The sequence below is a fragment of the Syngnathus acus genome, chromosome 24 (assembly GCF_901709675.1).
Source record: "Syngnathus acus chromosome 24, fSynAcu1.2, whole genome shotgun sequence".
Lineage (NCBI taxonomy): Eukaryota > Metazoa > Chordata > Actinopteri > Syngnathiformes > Syngnathidae > Syngnathus > Syngnathus acus.
In genome coordinates this window covers 1,986,924-2,003,856 of record NC_051108.1, presented here as the reverse complement: position 1 = coordinate 2,003,856, position 16,933 = coordinate 1,986,924, and the positions used below count along the sequence as shown (strand labels likewise).

The 16,933-nt window shown below is 49.6% G+C and overlaps 1 protein-coding gene across 7 annotated transcripts; it reads right to left on the bottom strand.

Annotated features, from left to right (window-relative positions):
- Positions 1–174: 174 nt before the first annotated feature.
- Positions 175–16,824, bottom strand: ino80 (INO80 complex ATPase subunit). Of its 7 annotated transcripts, none has more exons than XM_037244770.1 (36): positions 16,669–16,824; positions 15,456–15,512; positions 15,180–15,387; positions 14,956–15,089; positions 14,827–14,894; positions 14,612–14,758; positions 14,373–14,493; positions 14,096–14,304; positions 13,937–13,990; positions 13,653–13,856; positions 13,385–13,589; positions 13,253–13,320; positions 12,981–13,184; positions 12,837–12,917; positions 12,683–12,778; positions 12,189–12,248; positions 11,958–12,100; positions 11,690–11,892; positions 11,516–11,601; positions 11,115–11,282; positions 10,916–11,049; positions 10,774–10,841; positions 10,620–10,713; positions 10,345–10,528; positions 10,016–10,156; positions 9,724–9,949; positions 5,476–5,603; positions 3,494–3,588; positions 3,307–3,379; positions 3,072–3,230; positions 2,897–2,999; positions 2,736–2,824; positions 2,387–2,542; positions 1,979–2,189; positions 1,367–1,582; positions 175–1,281 (listed from the first exon to the last, which is right to left on the bottom strand). In XM_037244770.1, the coding sequence occupies exons 3-36, from the start codon at positions 15,341–15,343 to the stop codon at positions 1,094–1,096; spliced, it is 4,680 nt and encodes a 1,559-aa protein (XP_037100665.1). In that variant the 5' UTR covers positions 15,344–15,387; positions 15,456–15,512; positions 16,669–16,824; the 3' UTR covers positions 175–1,093. The 7 variants fall into 7 exon arrangements, with proteins under 7 accessions (XP_037100665.1, XP_037100666.1, XP_037100660.1 ...); XM_037244771.1 differs by lacking the exon at positions 16,669–16,824 and adding an exon at positions 16,269–16,643; XM_037244765.1 differs by lacking the exon at positions 16,669–16,824 and adding an exon at positions 15,684–16,258.
- Between the last annotated feature and the right edge of the window lie 109 nt (positions 16,825–16,933).

Below are 16,933 nucleotides of genomic sequence, written 5' to 3'. Positions count from 1 at the left end.
ATTCTTATAAAACCGCAGACATTATTCAAATCTAATTTATCAATCAAAACCCTGTGATTTTTAAATAAATTAAAAATATATATTTCAAATATTTACATGATTCCAATGACATTAATAGTATAGCAGTTCTTAGCTCCAGATGAACATAACGGTTTTTATCACACATGACGGATTTCACACATTCTTTATTTCCACGCGACTCTTACTGTTAGTAAAATGACAGATGCATTTGTTTTTATTATACACGCGACCTATAAAAATAGACAGGCAAACGTGTGGAGGGGTAAAGCCAGAGACGACGTCGCCCTTGTCATTATGTACACATATGATACAGGGGATCATATACTTGTAGTCCCAATTTCCACACAAGCCTAGGACAGGCACTCACGCAACACCAAAAAATGAGCCACGTGCCTCAAGCGCAGGAGCTGCCCCCTGACAAAAATAGATAAGATATAGAGTGACTTCAATACAATATACACAAGATTTACAAGTGAATATCATATTCACAGTTATGGCTAATTGGCTACTCGAAACTGAAATAACTTAATTCCTACACCACAAATTCTTTGTCTTGAAACAATTTTCTATTAGCAGCAATTCTCGTTTGACCCTCATTTCGAAATATTTCCACACGACACATTTGGCAGAAAAATAGATAGAAATCCTGCTGGCTTGAGTGAAGACCTGCCACACTTGTCTTTACGGTTTTGGAAGAAAAAAAAAAAGGAACTTTTTGAAGTAGAAAAGCTGCAGACATTTGGGGGTCAGTTGTGAAATGTTGGTTGGTCCACAAATGATAATTGTTGAATAACCCAATGGATAAAAAAAAAAAAAAGGGGGTTACTGTTGTACAAGGATGGCGTGGCTCAGTTTATTGGACAGCCCTTGGAGTTCTGGAGAAAAATGTTGGATACTGGTCCTTGACCGCATTAAAAATAGGCTTGAAAGGTGTTTGAATTGTGAGCATGTCATGGAGCCAATACTGTTAATTGGTTTAGGCACGGGTGGGGAGGGGGGGGGCAGCTTTTGAGGATCACAGTGAGACCAGGTCTGTTGTGTTATCTAGTGGGAGCACACTTTGATGAGTGCATCATTGGGGTCCTTTGCTTTTCCTGACAAGCTGATGGTGGCCGTGAACCAGCTGCTTGCCCGGGCCCAAAACAGCTGCTGCGCCTGCGGCCTTGGCTTGCGGAGACGAGCCTCTGGCCGAGTTGAAGGCGGGGCCGGGGCCAGAACGACCCACGGAAGGCTGCAGGGGGTTGGACACGGCTTGGCCCGCTGGAAGAGGTTAGAATTATGATTGTTTGTTCTAAACATTCCTCATGCTGACATCATCAAGTGCATCTCATCTCATCAAAGCCACCTTTGGAAACGCTGTAGCCGTAAGCGGCGTACGCTGCCGCAGATGCAGCCGCCGCTCCAGCCATCGCTCCCGCCATCGCCGCCGCGCTGCCCGCCGTCGACTTGCGCGCGCGCCCTTTGCCCCCAGACTTGGGCCCGCCCCCGGATCCTTTCGGGCGTCCTCGACTCCGGCCCGACCTCCCTCTGCCGGGGCTGAAGTTGTCTGAGGTCAAAATACCTGTGGAATCATGAATATTCTTTGATATCGCTGGGTGCATATTTTTCATAATGTTTCATATTTATTGTCTGCTATACAGTCGAACCTCCGTTTATTTCGGGACTGAGGAACCAAAAAAAAGGCCTCATTTTCCATATTTTCCTCATTGTCAGCTGCTATTGTGTGTTGAATATTCCAGTGGCTTCTCTCTGTCACTAGCCAACAAATTCTCTTTCCGAATGTTGAGAGCACTAGAGGGTCAGCAGAAGGTCAGCCCACGTTATGCTTTAGGGATGGCTTTTGTTACCATGACGACGAGGTGAGAAACTAGGGAGTGGTTATTATTTGGGCCTAAATTGAAAAAAATTGCAGCGTGAAATTATATTGCATTTAAAACAACACGTTGGAGCTCCGTACCGTTCACGTTGTCCGAGACGGAACCGGACAGGGAGACGGGGGAGTTGGTGGCCCGCGACAGGGGCGCCGAAGACAGCGGCTCGTCCACGATGACCAGCATGTCGTTGCTGCTCTCGTCCGCCTCGGCCTCCGGCGGCAGCGAGCCGGGCTGGAGTTCGCTGCTAAGTGAGATCTGCTGGCCCAAAGGTGCACACGGAGACACGCACGCAGGCTGGGGGTCAGGATACATACGTAGGGTGAAGGGGGCGGGGCCCGGTACAACAAAAGGGAGTCATTGACCCATAGAGGGGTTGCAAAGAGGATGAGAGAAGGAAGTGAAAAGTTTTAAAGCACAAAATGCCGAATAGAAACACATAAGGTGAGTTTGTGGATGCGAATGATGACTTTGCAACTTCTCTCGGGCCTCACCTCGCTAAAGGGGCTGGGCATGGCCGAGTCCATTTCCACGCTGATGAAGGAGTCGTCGCCGTCCGCCGACAAGTTGGAGTTGTCGGCCGAGGGCGCGTGCACGATGACCAGGTTGGCCTCTTTCCTCCTCTTGATTTCAGACTCCTCCGTCTTCTTCTGTCAAACAAGAAGGAAAAAAAATGGGTCCAATCGCCACAAAGTTTTGATTGCTCTGGTGCTAGAGCCCGCTGTCCAGATTGCGTGGACATCGGATATAGGATTCCCCAGAGGAGGACGGCTAATGACTCCCTGACCTCACATGTTGCTTGGCCATGAACAAAAATCACTTGATCATCAAGGGGAACATTACCTTCTCAGCATACTTCTCCCTCTTCCTCTTGCGCTCCTTCACCTTGCTGCTCTCCTCTTGCTGTCGCTTCTCCTCCTGTCTCTGACGCACTACTCACAAAAAATGTGAATTAAAAAAAAAGTCCTCTGCATGTGTTTATTAAGGATAAAAAAAATATATACATTTCTTCTCTAGCTCGTCATCATCCAGCAGAAGGCTGACCACCTCCTTGGGTTTGAGCGTGTCGGGTTTGAAGTTACCGCCGGATATCACCACCCTTTGAATCTAACCGCAGAAAAAAAATCATTAAATGAAGCACTTAACCAGCGTGCGATTGACATCTCCTCGGTTCCAGACCTCGCTCTTCTCTTTAGCTCGCTGCAGGATGCGTTCCTCGATGCTCCCCTGGCAGATGAGTCGATAGACTGTCACCTGCTTGGTCTGACCCAGTCGGTGGGCCCGGTCCATGGCCTGCTGGTCCACGGTGGGGTTCCAGTCACTGTCGTAGAAGATGACCTGGAGGAAAGCGAGGAGGAGGAGGAAGACGGCTGAAGCAACAGCTGACTGACTGGCGAGCGTAATCGTGACTTACAGTGTCGGCCGCCGTCAAGTTGATGCCGAGCCCGCCCGCTCTGGTGCTGAGTAGGAACACAAAGATGTCCGTCCTATGTGGAGAATGTGAAATGGAGAGGAAAACATTTAATGAACCGATGCAAACGAGTTTCACACTTTGGGGGATTATCTGGAGAGGGACTTCTTTATAAATAGCGTCAACCCACCGACTCTGGAAGTCCGCCACCATATCTCTACGCTCGGAGATCTTCGAGGAGCCATCCAGGCGCATGTAGGTGTGCTTGCGGTAAACCATGTACTCCTGAAATAAAGATTAAAAAAAAATATTGTTTGAAATAAAATTTTGTTTCACTGCCCCCTACAGGACTGGAGTGAAACAACAGAGTCCCTTTTTGACTCCAAACTAATCCAAACTGTCTTATCTAATCTTTAGGAATTCCTGCTTGATGGTTTCCATAGAGGATACCTTGATCCCGATTCGAGTCGCCATTCAATCCGCACAGAAGTCTGCCAAGCTGTTGCGGAGGGGCCCCCCCTAAAGATCACGGGGGTCAGCGCAAACAGCAGTGATGAGGTGACATGTTGATCTTGCCTTTTAAGCGCTACCCACAGTCCCCCTCGAACCTCTGACCTCCACGCTGTGAAACACGACGGAGCGGATGGCATCAAAAGTCGCCGCCCTCTGGAATCATTACTGATGATGGCCATTATTTTACACGATATAACACCTCCCCCCCTTCCTCCCTCCCTAAACTAATGTCAAGACGAGGCCAGCTCTCGTCTGTTGAGCTGCCATCCCAACTGGTCCATCTGTTCTGAATGAAAGCTACGTGAGCGCTCGCCAAAACGACGCCTTTGGATTTGCGTCTTCATTTGTGAAGCCTGTAGTCGTCCCACCCCTAATAATTGAGCATTATGTCACGATTCACTTGGAGTCCTGGAACTTTTCTGACACACCTCATATGCACATACTCAAAATGATCAATTTTGAATAATTTTTTTTTGTGAGCGGAACGATTCAGATTTAACGTTCCATCGCAGCGCTGCTATCCAAACGTTAGCGAGGATTTCAAGCACCCGTGAGAAATAGTCTGGCAGCAGTGTTTTTCTTCTCCAGGCCACCCGGGTCTCCGTGATCCATCACGCCGGCGACACCGTGTCAACGGGAGTGAACAGCCGACCGGCGACGAAAACATTGATGCTAATGACAGAGATTAGCATCGGGCGCTCGTTCGCTCATCAACTCCATCTGCGACGGGCCCCCCGAAGTCGGGGTCACTGCAATGCGTCATTTGGAGGGTGGGGCAGGGGGCCGGGGGCTCTTTAACTCATTAATGGAGGGGATGCTGTCACCGCCATCCATTACTGTATGAGGTCACCAGCCAGCAGCACTTTATGAGCATTTTCATGACGCTATTTTTTTCTTGCGGCCCTTTTTTTTTTTCTTGCGGTTTTCCAGACACGTTGGAAGATGGCCCTCGGCCTCCCAGACAATCTACAAAGAGATATTTTAAGGGCGAAGTGCCTTCGAATGCTTTCAGCATCCGACAGTGGAGGCAAAGAATGACTAGTATTAGTGCCGTATTGAGAAGCTGAGACGGAGGAGCTGAGATTGTCTATCCATTTGTTTGGTGTGACAAAAATTTACGTTTTGCAATACATTCTTAATTTATCGATCCGTCCAATGTTTTTTTGGGGGAGGCTGGAACAAATTTGAGTGACGAGCGTGGTGAAAAACATTGTCAATTATTCCATTGCATCTCATTCCTCTCCCTTTTTGTCTTGGGGCCTCTTGACACCCCACCCCCTCTTCCTTCACCCATCTGGCTTCTTCCACGTCCCCTCCAGATGAGACCCCGCTCGTTAACCCGGACCTGTTAATTAGTCACCTAATGAGTGCGGTAACGAGGGACCGGCAGGCTGATTAGTGGGCGGCGGATGGGTGGGGCAGAGGGGGGGGGGGGGGGGGGGGTCTGCAAGCGGAGGCAAACCCATTAAAAAAAAACAGGCTCAGATGCAGCTGACTGGCAATTTTAAGGGACATTTTTCTTACATTGTGCAATGAATAACACATGATTCTTAACGACAGCATTTAGCATCTATGAATGCTAAATAGATCTGTTCGGGTTTTTGGATGAAATTGAAAAAAGGATTTACTAGCGTGTGTGTGGCGCGTGCGCGTTTCTACCTCGAGCAGGTCGATCATGCGGGTCATCTGGGAATAGATGAGGACTCGGTGTCCCTGGGCCTTTAGTCGACTCAGCAGGATGTCCAGGGTGTGAAGCTTGCCACTTTCCGTGATTAGACTTTCCTTATCTGTGGGGAAAAGGAGATGGTGATGATGCGGCTTAAAAATGATCAAGTAACGACCAGAAGACAAAAACCCTTTCTTTCGCTCTTACGCTGGCGTGCAAACGAGCTCATTGTGCACCAATAATTTTTTTTTTTTTAAATTACGACTAAAAAAAAACAGGAGCCGGTGAGTCGTCACTCTCAAAAAAAAAATCCTCAATAAACCCTCTCCTAGAAGATAAAGGCCCCTTTCACCAGCGCAGATCAGATCAACTCCATGAGGTTCCATCCTCTTAAAGCAGCCTGATCAGTTAATAGGGAGCAAGGCGGGAAAAATACAAGTGGAAGAAAAAGAGCTGATTTATATCCATCATCTGCAAAACAACAAAAACTATACGGGGCGAACAGTCCGACGGGTGTGGAAAGAGTCCACTGTCATCTGGACAACGGCGGTCACATTATCAATGTATCACAGGTGGCAGAGCCCAACGGAACCCTCAACCATTTTTTTTTTTTCCTCCCCTTTTCTGGCAGCATTCTATGCTAATGTGCACTCGGGCTGAACCGCGACCTGCGACCCTTTAGTGCGCTCGTCCAAGCAAGGTCAGGGCCTGCGGAGGTGTTAAAGAGGAACTAATAGAAGCGATGAACAAGGCAAATACCCGGGGGAGTTGGGGGGCTCACCTCTGGGTCACAGCCCTGAGTTCTGGGCGATGGCGGGAAATGGGGATGAGCTGGTTCTCGACCGCTAAGGTTGCATTTAAAAGGTCGCACCATGTGATCGCCATGTTGTTTTTACCTCACTGGTGCGCTTCAATTTTAGAAACGTTTTTTATTATCTACGCAGTCGTTGGAATGAACTCGTCCGATTTCTTTAGGCTGACAAGAGGTTCCTTGCCAACTGACTGGTTATAAAAGCAGCGATTTTGCGCCACCGGTACTGCTCGGCCCCAGCCGGCAATCTGTTGCTGCTTAGCGGATTACGTTTAAGCCTCGCAGACTCTGCCGCCGACATGGGATGATGTGGTATGTGACCCGTCTGAACAAAACATCTCAAAGTAAATCTTGGATGAAAACAAAGAAATCCCAAATGGAGTCGTAACAAGAAGCCAGAAAACAAGGGGATGAATAAATCACTATAATCATTACGCAATGTGATCACAAAGAAACATATTTTGAACTCGGATGTATTTACCAAATTCCGACTTTACTATTGCATTAGTGCGGATTACAAATTCCGTAGGAACGAAACATCATAAGGCGATTTTTTTTTTTTATGATAATTTAGACATCACATAAAAGACCAGTAGCGCACCGCACAGATGACAGCGTGGTGACGACCACACCCCAAGCAAATCCCATTTGGTGTCACACCACTCTGCTGTTGCCATGGATACGCATATCAAGCTTCACCACCTGCCTTGCTTTTGCAAAACCAGCACCCCCGCCCCCAATACACAATCCAGCCTAAAAGAGGGGTGTCGGCCCAGGCAGCCCCTCCCGACCGTGCATCCTGTTGGGAGATTAGGCCGGGCCATCCCTCTCCTCTAGGTCCTACAGCTTCTTCACCATCCTCCGTCACCAAAATAAAAGCCCCTCCACCCCGGCTGCCTGTCCCATGACGGTGTAATCCAATCCCTGTAGGGCCAGAGCCAGAGGCCTGACACGGTCCTGACCCAATTAGAGGCCTGCTGCCAGCTAATTAACCCCGGGCCAGCCCCGGTGCCTGGCGCCCGATCCTCCCAAACCAACTAACGGGGCTAATTTCATTAATACGCCATGCCGGGTCTTCTCGTCCTGTCCTGTAGAACCCACCCGACATCCCCCCACCCCGTTGGAATGGGGGGAGGCGGCCGATCTTCTGGATGAAAAATGATGGATGGTCGGTTATGTGAGAAATGGAGACAGATGGGGGTCGAAAGCACGATTGAACCCAGCCCTCACTGTATCATGATACATTATACGGCCCGATCAATATGTCAATGGCCAACACTTGTTCGGCACTGCTGATGATGGAAATATTAGCCTGGCCACCAGCGATGGGGAAACTTAATTTCCTAGCGGCCATGGAAGCACAGGAGCTTTAGGACCAGATGCTAGCAGGTTTTGGATGCCCAATATTGGGGATTTATTGACCGGGTGGGGTCAAAAGATTATGATTTCTTTTTTTTTTTATTGATTTAAAAGTGCAAATTCAAATAGCGCCCTTCTCATCTGTGATGCCAAAACGATTTCCCTCCAAAAATGTATACGCAGAAACCGGAGAAGAACGTGACGCCACTGCTTTCCGAGTGTTTGGCCACAGGGCCAACTATGTCATTAATGTCAATTACTGCGGTTCCTCCACTAAAAGAACTGGCCCTTGCTAATTATGTGGGCAATGTCGCCCCCTTCAGTCTCACTTTATATACTATTCCCTGACTTTTCTTTTTGGCCTGTAATTTGCTGAGCTGGACTTTTTTGGGCTTGATTCCACCGAAGGGTCAACAGTGGCAGGCAGATGTAACTAAAGCGGCCATGTTGTTTTATGCCTCCTCAATCAGAGCGCTTCCTGCCATTGCGGCATTCCTTTGAAGGGACAGGAAAGCCGCTCTGCACTTCCCAGAGCCCCCGACGTGGGCAACGACGGCATCTCTCTCCCATGGACCCGATTGATGCTCTCGTTCCAAATACAATTTTCCTCAACGTCACAGCCTCGGGCACGATCCGTCTACGGGTGTCGTGAGAAGCCGCCGATTTTGTGGAGGACGTTTTTCTAATTACCGTTGAAGACGCAGCGGAAGGTTATTTTGGTGTCGCGCTGGAATGTTACGGAAATAAATCCTGAGGCGTGAGAGCAAAACATCTGTTTCATCTTATTTTCCCTCATAAGAAATGAACTTGGAAAAATATTAAAAAATAAAACCAATATGCCACAACAGGCCTTGTTTTTTTCCTTAATAAGCCTCTTGATTAGATTCCACCATTGATACCATCGGACTCACGCCACGCCGGTCAAAACAAACAGTCATTCATGCCCTGCCATTTGTTCTGAAAGGTGTGGGGGGGGGGGGCTGGGAAAGTTCGGTCGGGCTACTGTACATATCGTGAGCCTTGATGTGGTAACAATGTGTTCGGCGGAGGACGGGTGCCGCGCCGTTGGGTCACTTCCTTCCTCCCGAGGCTGAGAAAGAAGCGGCAGACGGGGACGCACAGAAAGAAAAGGCCTGAGATTGGCTCACGCTCCACCGAACACCGTCACAACTCGTGCAAGGAGTTTTAAGGACACCTCGCAGACCTGGCGACCAAGTACACACACACACGGGCAAATGCACTCACTCGCTCGCTCGCTCGCACAAACAGAGTATCTAATAGCGTTACCTAACGAAGCACTTGAACAATGAGGAGTACGTCGACTTCCTGGCTTTGTCCACCTCCTCCTAACTTCACAGGAGCACTCAGACGGTTCTCACACAGACACGCAAATTCTTGTTTTTGCTTTCTCACTCTGGCGCAAGAAAATATCTGACCAGCAAAGCGAGCAATAAACAACCCCGTTTTTCGTTTACATTTTGAACCTCATCTGATTAATACATACGACCATCAGTTTTGAATTTGGCCACAAAACATCCACCGTCACAGTAAATGCGGAACAGGTCGTCAGCCATCTTGGTTTCGAGGCCACCTTTTTCGCCCTCTAACCTCACTTCGATTCATCACGTCTTCAAGCTAATTAAGCCGGAGAAAAAGAGCACGTGGGTTCAGCGTCCCTGCCAAAGCGCTCGACGCAAAGTATGACAAGTTTGACTATCATTGTGAGCAGGTCAGTGAGAAGGGAAGTGTTGTGTGTACAAGTGCGGCGGCCTCTCTCCCGCCGCACATCCATCAGCCTCCACTTGTGACCCGCGACTCTGCCGAGCCAGATTCTGCGCTTGAGCACACGTACGCGCCGGGAGGATGCTGACAGGCCCCGTTCTACTGACCTTTTGTGGCATTTCCCACGGGCCCCTCGCACTGTGGTAGAGTTCAGTGCATGTCGGAAATAAAGCCGGGAAGCTCGACTCGTTATTACCGTGCCGCAACACGTACACCTTTTGAGTGTGTACCTAATAAAGTGTCCGCTAAGAGTAAGGATGCTCGAGGTTGCGCACGCCGCATAACTTACCTGGTATCCGAATGTAGGACCAGCCGTGCTGAGGGAAGACGGCCATCACGCCGCCGGATTGTTGCGGGAAGAAGGAGCCCGCCCTCCGCCGCCAATCGGAGGCTAGGTCGGGCGTGCCGTAGAGGAAGCATTCTTTGAAGACAGCGCCGCCGCCGCCGCGCGTCACCCGCCACTCGTGCTCGGCGCTTCGATCGGCGCAGTAGCGCTCCATTGGAACCGCCGTGACCTGGGTGACCAAAACAAAGCGTTAGGTGCTACACACTGACACACGCGCACACAAAAATATACACACCCTGGGTGTGGCTGCCAGGAGGAACTTGGGCGGGAGCGCGGGCTGCCATGGCCACACTCGGGAGGTGGCAGAACGTCGACAGTGGACGGTCACGTCGGCGTGTCCGACCATACCTGGCCTGAGGGCCGTGAAGACCAGGTTCTGAAGCAAAAAGAAAACTTCATTATGGCTTTCAACAGCATGGACTTTTGTTAATTTGGCGTGTGGACGAATCACCAGCATTTGCTCAGTTAATGGCTGTAAGGTGGTGGAAAGCAATAGTGTGGATATAGTGCCATCTACTGGTGATTCTGAGTACTGAATCGGTAGTCGTCCTCACTCATACTTACCCTTAGCACAGGGCTCGTTTGCGTGTTGGGGAAGGATGAGGGTCTGTGTATCCACAAGAGGAGGTCTTTGTGAGACAGAGTCCCGGACCGTGGCGTCCCCCCTGCGCCTTCTTCCTGGAGGGTGAACAGCCGCTGACAATAGAGTCGGTACGCTGCCTTCAGGGACAGAAAAAGGGCTAACCACCTGTGGAAGCCAGGAAGGACTTTTTTTTAGTATGACACTTTGGATTTTTTTTTTTTTTTTTTTAACACGCTTGCTTTTCTATCTCACCTACCTGACCAAGGTGCCTTGCAGCATGAGGTTGGACATTTCGCCCGGCGACACGTCAATGAAGCGCAGGAAGGAAAAACAGTTTCCTTCATCGTCGCCTGATTAACAAAGCAAATGTTAAAATTGCCTTCATTTGGGGAACGTTGGAGACAACTCACCTTTCCTGTGAAAGAGCGACTGTTGGATACGATTTGGGGAAAAGGGAGACAGCAGCACTCGCAGTGACCTGATAGGAACACGGAGACACGTTTTTGTGAGGACCAGATTAGCGCGACGCCGGACGCCGCGTGTCGATTTTACTTGTCGGTGGCCTGGCGGTGAACATGGAGGAGGCCGTGACGATAGAGGAACTTGGACAACACGTAGGGCGGGAGGGACATGTGGAAAGGAGAGCGTGTCTCCTGGCGTTCAAACAAGTCAGGATGATTGCACACCTGCAAACGGACGTTAATTGTAACTCAAGAACGATACAGGCGAATTCGGTTCTTTGCCACTGTACCTTCCTGAACTGCATGACCAGATTCATGAGGGACGACGTGGTGCTGTGGGACTGCTGGGCCGTGCCCATGGAGGACTGGAGCAGGTCCTCGATGGAGATCTTGTTCCTCAGGGCCTGGTAGAGCAATCTCTGCCTCGACGTTAGCTGGCAGTAGGTCAGGATCTCGATCTGGGTTAGGGGGACGAGAAAAATCGGCGTTGGCGTTAGAGCCAGGTCATTAGCGCTAAGAAAGCCGACGTCTCGTGAGAAGGAAGGAAAGATAAGTGTGAGGGAGTGGTGACCCTTTGACTCCCACAGAAGGGGGGGGGTGACCCGTGAGCCTGACGGAACTTGACGGATCTGCCAGTGAAGGAAGGAATATAGCCTGATGACATTTGGCTGGTGGGAGAAGAAAGTTCTACCTTGTCTGAGAGCTCGTTTTCCACATCCTTCTTGATCCTGCGCAGCATGAAAGGCTTGAGGATCATGTGCAGGCGCGAAAGTTGGTCTGTCAAGGAAGCGCATAAGAGGTCAAAATCCGGGTCAGGGTGTGACCAAAAAAAAAAAAAAAAAAAACAATGAAGCGGAAGACTCACTCTCGTCGATGGCCGACTTGTTCTCGGCGTGGCTCTCGATGTCCTTGGAGAACCACTCGTTGAATTCCTCGTGAGAATCGAATAAGGTGGGCATGATGAAATGCAGGAGGGCCCACAGCTCGGCCATTGTGTTCTGGATGGGAGTCCCCGTGAGGAGCAGCCTGTTTCGACACTGGAACTGCAAGAGGATCTTCCACCGCACGCTAAAAACAAATCATCAAAAGGAGTGAGTTGTGTTTGTTTTTTTGTTTTTGCCCACGACGCTTACCTCGTACTGCTTTTCAGTGCCTGGGCCTCATCCAGAACCATGTACTGCCACTTGACTCTTTGGAAGTACTTGACATCCTGGACCACTAGCTGGTAGCTGGTGATCACAACGTGGAACGGTGCGTTCTGCGTGTACAGGGTTTTCTAAACACGCACATGCAACATGACGGCAGATCTTGAATTAGACACCAGAAGAAAAAAAATATTTATAACATCTTCATCTTTTGCTTACCTGGCTCCAGAATTTCCGGATGACTTTGCGATCGTGAGGGTTTCCCCAGTATGGCAACACCTGAGGGACAATAACAAATATTATTTAATTATGAGATTGTTGCACCCTGGGTATCCAAAACAGAGCCTTGATCTCCATCCTATTGAATGTTGTATATTTTTAAAGGGATGTGGATCAATCTGACTGGGAAACAAAACAAAGCTAACGCGTCGCTCTCAGGGGAAGCATTTAGCATGATTCACTGCGTCGATTCTTCGGGCGCCGACAAACGCGATGTGAAAAGCATTTCTGCATCATTACATCGATCAACACCGGCCGCCATTCAATTGTTTGCGCTCAGTCTCGAGGAAGCTTATCTTCAAATGGTGTAATACGCTCTTTTCACAGCTCATTAGTAGAATAGACCGGAGATGATTTATTGTCTGAGCCGGAGAGGGGAAAATACGAGTCTGCGTGGCACAGCGTCTTTCTAATGGGTGCCAAAAGATTCCCACCTTGAACTTGGGCACAAAGCGTGAGAACTCCTGATGCCAGTTGTTAAGCGTGGACGCCGGGGAGATGATGAGGAACGGGCCCCAGATGTTGTCCCTCTGAAACGAGACATTTGCGTCACTTTGGTGATTAGCGCAGAAGTTGAGGAGCACCTACCTCTGCGAGATGAGCCAACAGGGCGATGCTCTGAACGGTCTTGCCGAGACCCATCTCATCTGCTAGGATCCCGTTAATACCCTGTGAAGAATCCGGACATTTTAAAGCAGCCCTTTTTCTTTTTTTTTTTTAACAACAACTTACTTGCTCGTAGAGGTTGGCGAGCCAGTTCATGCCTTTGAGCTGGTAGCCTTTTAGCTTGCCGTTGAAGATGGTGGGCTGCGGGATGTCCTCGCCGGCCTGGATGGACGGGTTGGACAGGCTGTAGCTCTCGCCGAAGCCGGAGACGGCGGCCGTCGAGGACGAGGCGCAGCGGCTGTCGTGGGAGTCCTCGTCGAACATGCGCGTCTGTTGAGCATTTTTGTGAGCATCCTAGTGTGTGTTTTAAAATCGAAAACTGGGACCACTGAGCTCACTCTCTGTTGATGGATGTGGTAGGCCTCCTGCGCGTTCCTCAGAGCTTGAGACTTGTAGTATTCACTGTCTGAAAGCACGTTAGCACACTTAGCACACCGCCGGATACGTCGCAAACGAGAGACGTCCCGTACCGTAGTCCTCCTGTCCCACGTTGACCATGACGCCTCCTCCGATGTCAATCTGCCGCCGCGCGCTGGTGTCGTCCAGCTTCTTCAGAATCTCCTCCTGGGCGTCGTCGCCGCTCGGCGAATCGGCGGAGGCTTTGCCGCTCATGAAGTGGGCGTAGAGCTCCGTTTGCGTGATGAGGAAGTTGAGCTTGCGCTGCTGACGCTTGGCCTGGGAACAAACGGTGTGAACATCGAGGCATATCGTGCGTGAAGCCGCTTCCCCTCCGCCTACCTCCTTCATCTCCTCGTCCAGTTTCCGCTGCTCCAGCGCCTCCTTCTCCGCCCGCTTCCTGTGCTCCTTCTCCACCTTGTCGTACTTTTTCCAGTAGAGCATCATCTCCTTGGTGAGGCGGCGGGCGCGAGGTAGCGTCTCCTTGCAGTTCTTCTGTGCCTGGATGGCGGCTCGTCGCACCTCCCGCATGCACTGGTGGGCCAACTGTGGAAAATTGGGGGGAAGAAAAAAGGAGCATTCATTTTTTTGGGAGGGACTTGCACCGGAGTCATTTACAAAGTTACCTTTTTAGCATTGGTCAAGACCAGGTTCTTGGCGGAGGTCTTCTGCTTGAAAGACTGCAAAGCAAGAAACTTTTAAAATGAGCTTTTAAAAGTAACATAGTATATGATGGACTTTTTTTATCATCTCTTGGTTGATGGTCAAAGATGAGCCTTACTAACCTTGGGGATCTCCTTCTTGGCAATGGTGAGCCACACCTTGCGTCGGCGTGCGTTCAGCTGCTCCAAGCTCAGGTGCTTCTTCTTCAGCATTGGCGCTGGTGCGTCCTGCGAGAACTTAGCGAAGGTCTTGGGAGGCCCATAATGGAGGCTCTCGTCGGAAAAATCGCCCTCGCCGCGCTTCTTCTTCTTCTTCACTTTCTTCAGCTTGGCTGTGGAGTCAAACAGGCAATGTTGAATTTTCCCTTTACGCTATGATCACAGTAATATTTGTTGTTACCCTTGAATTTTTTCTCCTCTTTGATTTTCTTCTTCTTTGGACCCACAAGATGGCGCTGTTGCTCATAGAAGAGGTCTTGACTGGAAAGGAGCCCCGTGCTGTAGTACTGATAGTGTTGAAGCTGCAGAGAATCCATTCAAAAAAAATGGGAATTGACAATTGGGAATTCCAAATCTTCCCATTAAGTTGGCACAAACATTTGAAGTATCAGTATGTTTCAAATCAACTATCTGGGTTACCTCACGGTCCGTGTGGAACTTGTTCTGGTGCTGCCTGGTGTAGCGGTGCAGCCTCAGCATGTCGTGCAACTCGTCGCGCGACATACTGAAGTCCGAGTCGTCCGAGTCCGTGTCCGAGTCGGTGGTGTTGTCGCTCAGCAACAGGCTCTGAGAAATGAAGAGGAATGATTTAGGAAGAGCGCATTCAGATGTAATAGTTACAAAATACTCCTCACCTTTAACCATTTGCGATTCTTCTTCATTTTGGAGAAATTGTACAGGTTTGCTTGGTCGGTCTTTTGGTCTAGAAATACGCAAACTCATGTTATGATCGGATGCAAGAGGGCAGTGTGTGAGTCCTTTACCTTGCAGAAGAACGCCGTTGAGGGGCTTGCCTTCCACAAAGGCGTCCTCTTGGTCGCAGGGCTCCCTCTTCACCGTCAAGGGTTCGATGGAGAGGCCGGAGCCCAGAGCGCCGTCGCTGTCGTCGCTGTCATCGCTGGAAAAGTCGCACAAGCACAAATACACTCAACACAATTACAACTTCGATAAATGTGGAAGGACGACAGTAAAGGGTTAAAGACAGTACCTGGTGACATCTCTGTTAAAGATGGCGGCCGTTTGATGCAGAAAGCTTTCTAGCCTGAGGGAGCGCTCCAAGCGTTGCAGGTAGAGCGGTTTCGCCAGAGCCGAAGAACACGCCGCCGCCGCCGTACCAGCCGGCTCCGGCCGCCCGCCCTGCCCCGACGCCATGCAGTCCGGATACCCCCACCCGCCCGGCTGGGCAGGGATTTTTACTGTAATATAGAGATTCTTTCAAAAATAATGCGCTACTTAAAGGACAGTGGCAGAGTTTCGGTCCTACCTCTGTAACTGAAGTCATTATCCTCGGTTAGTTGAAGGACTTTGGATACACAGAAGCCTTGAACAAAAATATCGTATGATCATTAAGTGTGTAAATGGAATTACCAAAAAAAAGCTCAATCAACTTCACAGTTTATGACCATCTCATTTGAACTGTCCACACCATTTGTTTTAGTATTTACATGTTATTAAAATAATAGCTGTAGACCTACTAAAAATAAAAAAATACCATATTGGGAAAATATGCATGAAGAAGAATCCATCCATCTGTTCATTTGCTATAGCTCTTGTCCTCATCACAGTCACAGGAGATCTGAAGCCTCTCCCAGCTGGCTTTGAGGAAGAGGCAGGCTACACCCTGGACGGGTCACCAGCCAATTGTAAAGCACATGTAGACAAACTACACCACTTCACCAACTTGCATGTGCGTGTGGGAGGGGAAAATCCACACATACACAGGGAGAAGATGCACCTATCACTCAAGGGGGACTCAGATTCGAATCCAAAACCCTCATTTGAGAACTATCACATTTAACTTATTCCCAGACACGGAAATTGAGAATATATGTCATGAGTTGCATTAAAATAAAGTGAAATGTGTGCTGAAAGTCATGCACTTGTCAACTGTCATGCAGTTGTGGTTAGCTTGTCTAGTTAGCCTAAGCTAAAGCTGGATGGCTAACCTTGAACATTGAACTGTGCTTAACGGCTAGCTTGGGATGTAGCAAACAGCTAACGAAGCTCAAATGCTAACATTCGGTCCTATCGCATGACTTTAACTTAAGTTGGGGGCGCTGCTTCCAGGTGGCCTTACATGGGGTGAATCCTATGTTATAGTCCGGATGGAATGGACTTTGGCCCGCTATGCTTGATCATGTAGCTCAGTATTAGCATTAGCTTTGGGGATGCTAACGGGAGTTTTGAGTCTTCACGTAACATTAATATAAAGTGAACACAATCGCCTTGTCACTTTAAGGCCACCACCTCTTTTGCGTTAACGATATATTAAGATACTGCTTTAATGACTTTAATTGCCGAGCCGGCTGGTCGGGCGAGACGGCAAGGCCCTAACCGGCCCGCCCGCGTCCCGAGTGTCCTTGCTGGGGGAAGCTCAATGCGTGGTCGTGTGTGTGCTCCTCGTGATTTTAATTCTTTTCTCCCTCCCGGCCATCTTCCCCCCACCATTGCTCCTTTGCCGTAACGGTGTCTCTCACCTCGACACCCCGTGTGGCCCCTTGCGCGTGTCTCTCGCCGCTGCTGCCGACTCTCGATTCCCTGACTCCAAAATGGCGGTTAAAGGCGCCGAGCGAGTCTGAGCTTTGAGTCTGCAGCGGCGGCGGAGAGGCGGCCACTTTCTGTTACTGAGAGAGCACAGAGACACGACGCCATGGAGGCACAAGCAAGGAGCAGGCTGGTGAATCGAGCGCCGAGCGACAGCCTCTCGCTTTTCAGTGTGTTAGAAAGCAGGTCGCCCACATT

Excerpts from the sequence above, each read along its gene's own strand:
- ino80 (XM_037244765.1), bottom strand. The coding sequence starts at position 15,729 with ATGAACAGATGGATGGATTCTTCTTCATGCATATTTTCCCAATATG. Across the intron at positions 10,157-10,344 it reads AAACGAGCCCTGTGCTAAGG|AACCTGGTCTTCACGGCCCT; the intron begins GTAAGTATGAGT and ends TTTTTGCTTCAG. Across the intron at positions 3,231-3,306 it reads ACTTGACGGCGGCCGACACT|GTCATCTTCTACGACAGTGA; the intron begins GTAAGTCACGAT and ends GCTTTCCTCCAG.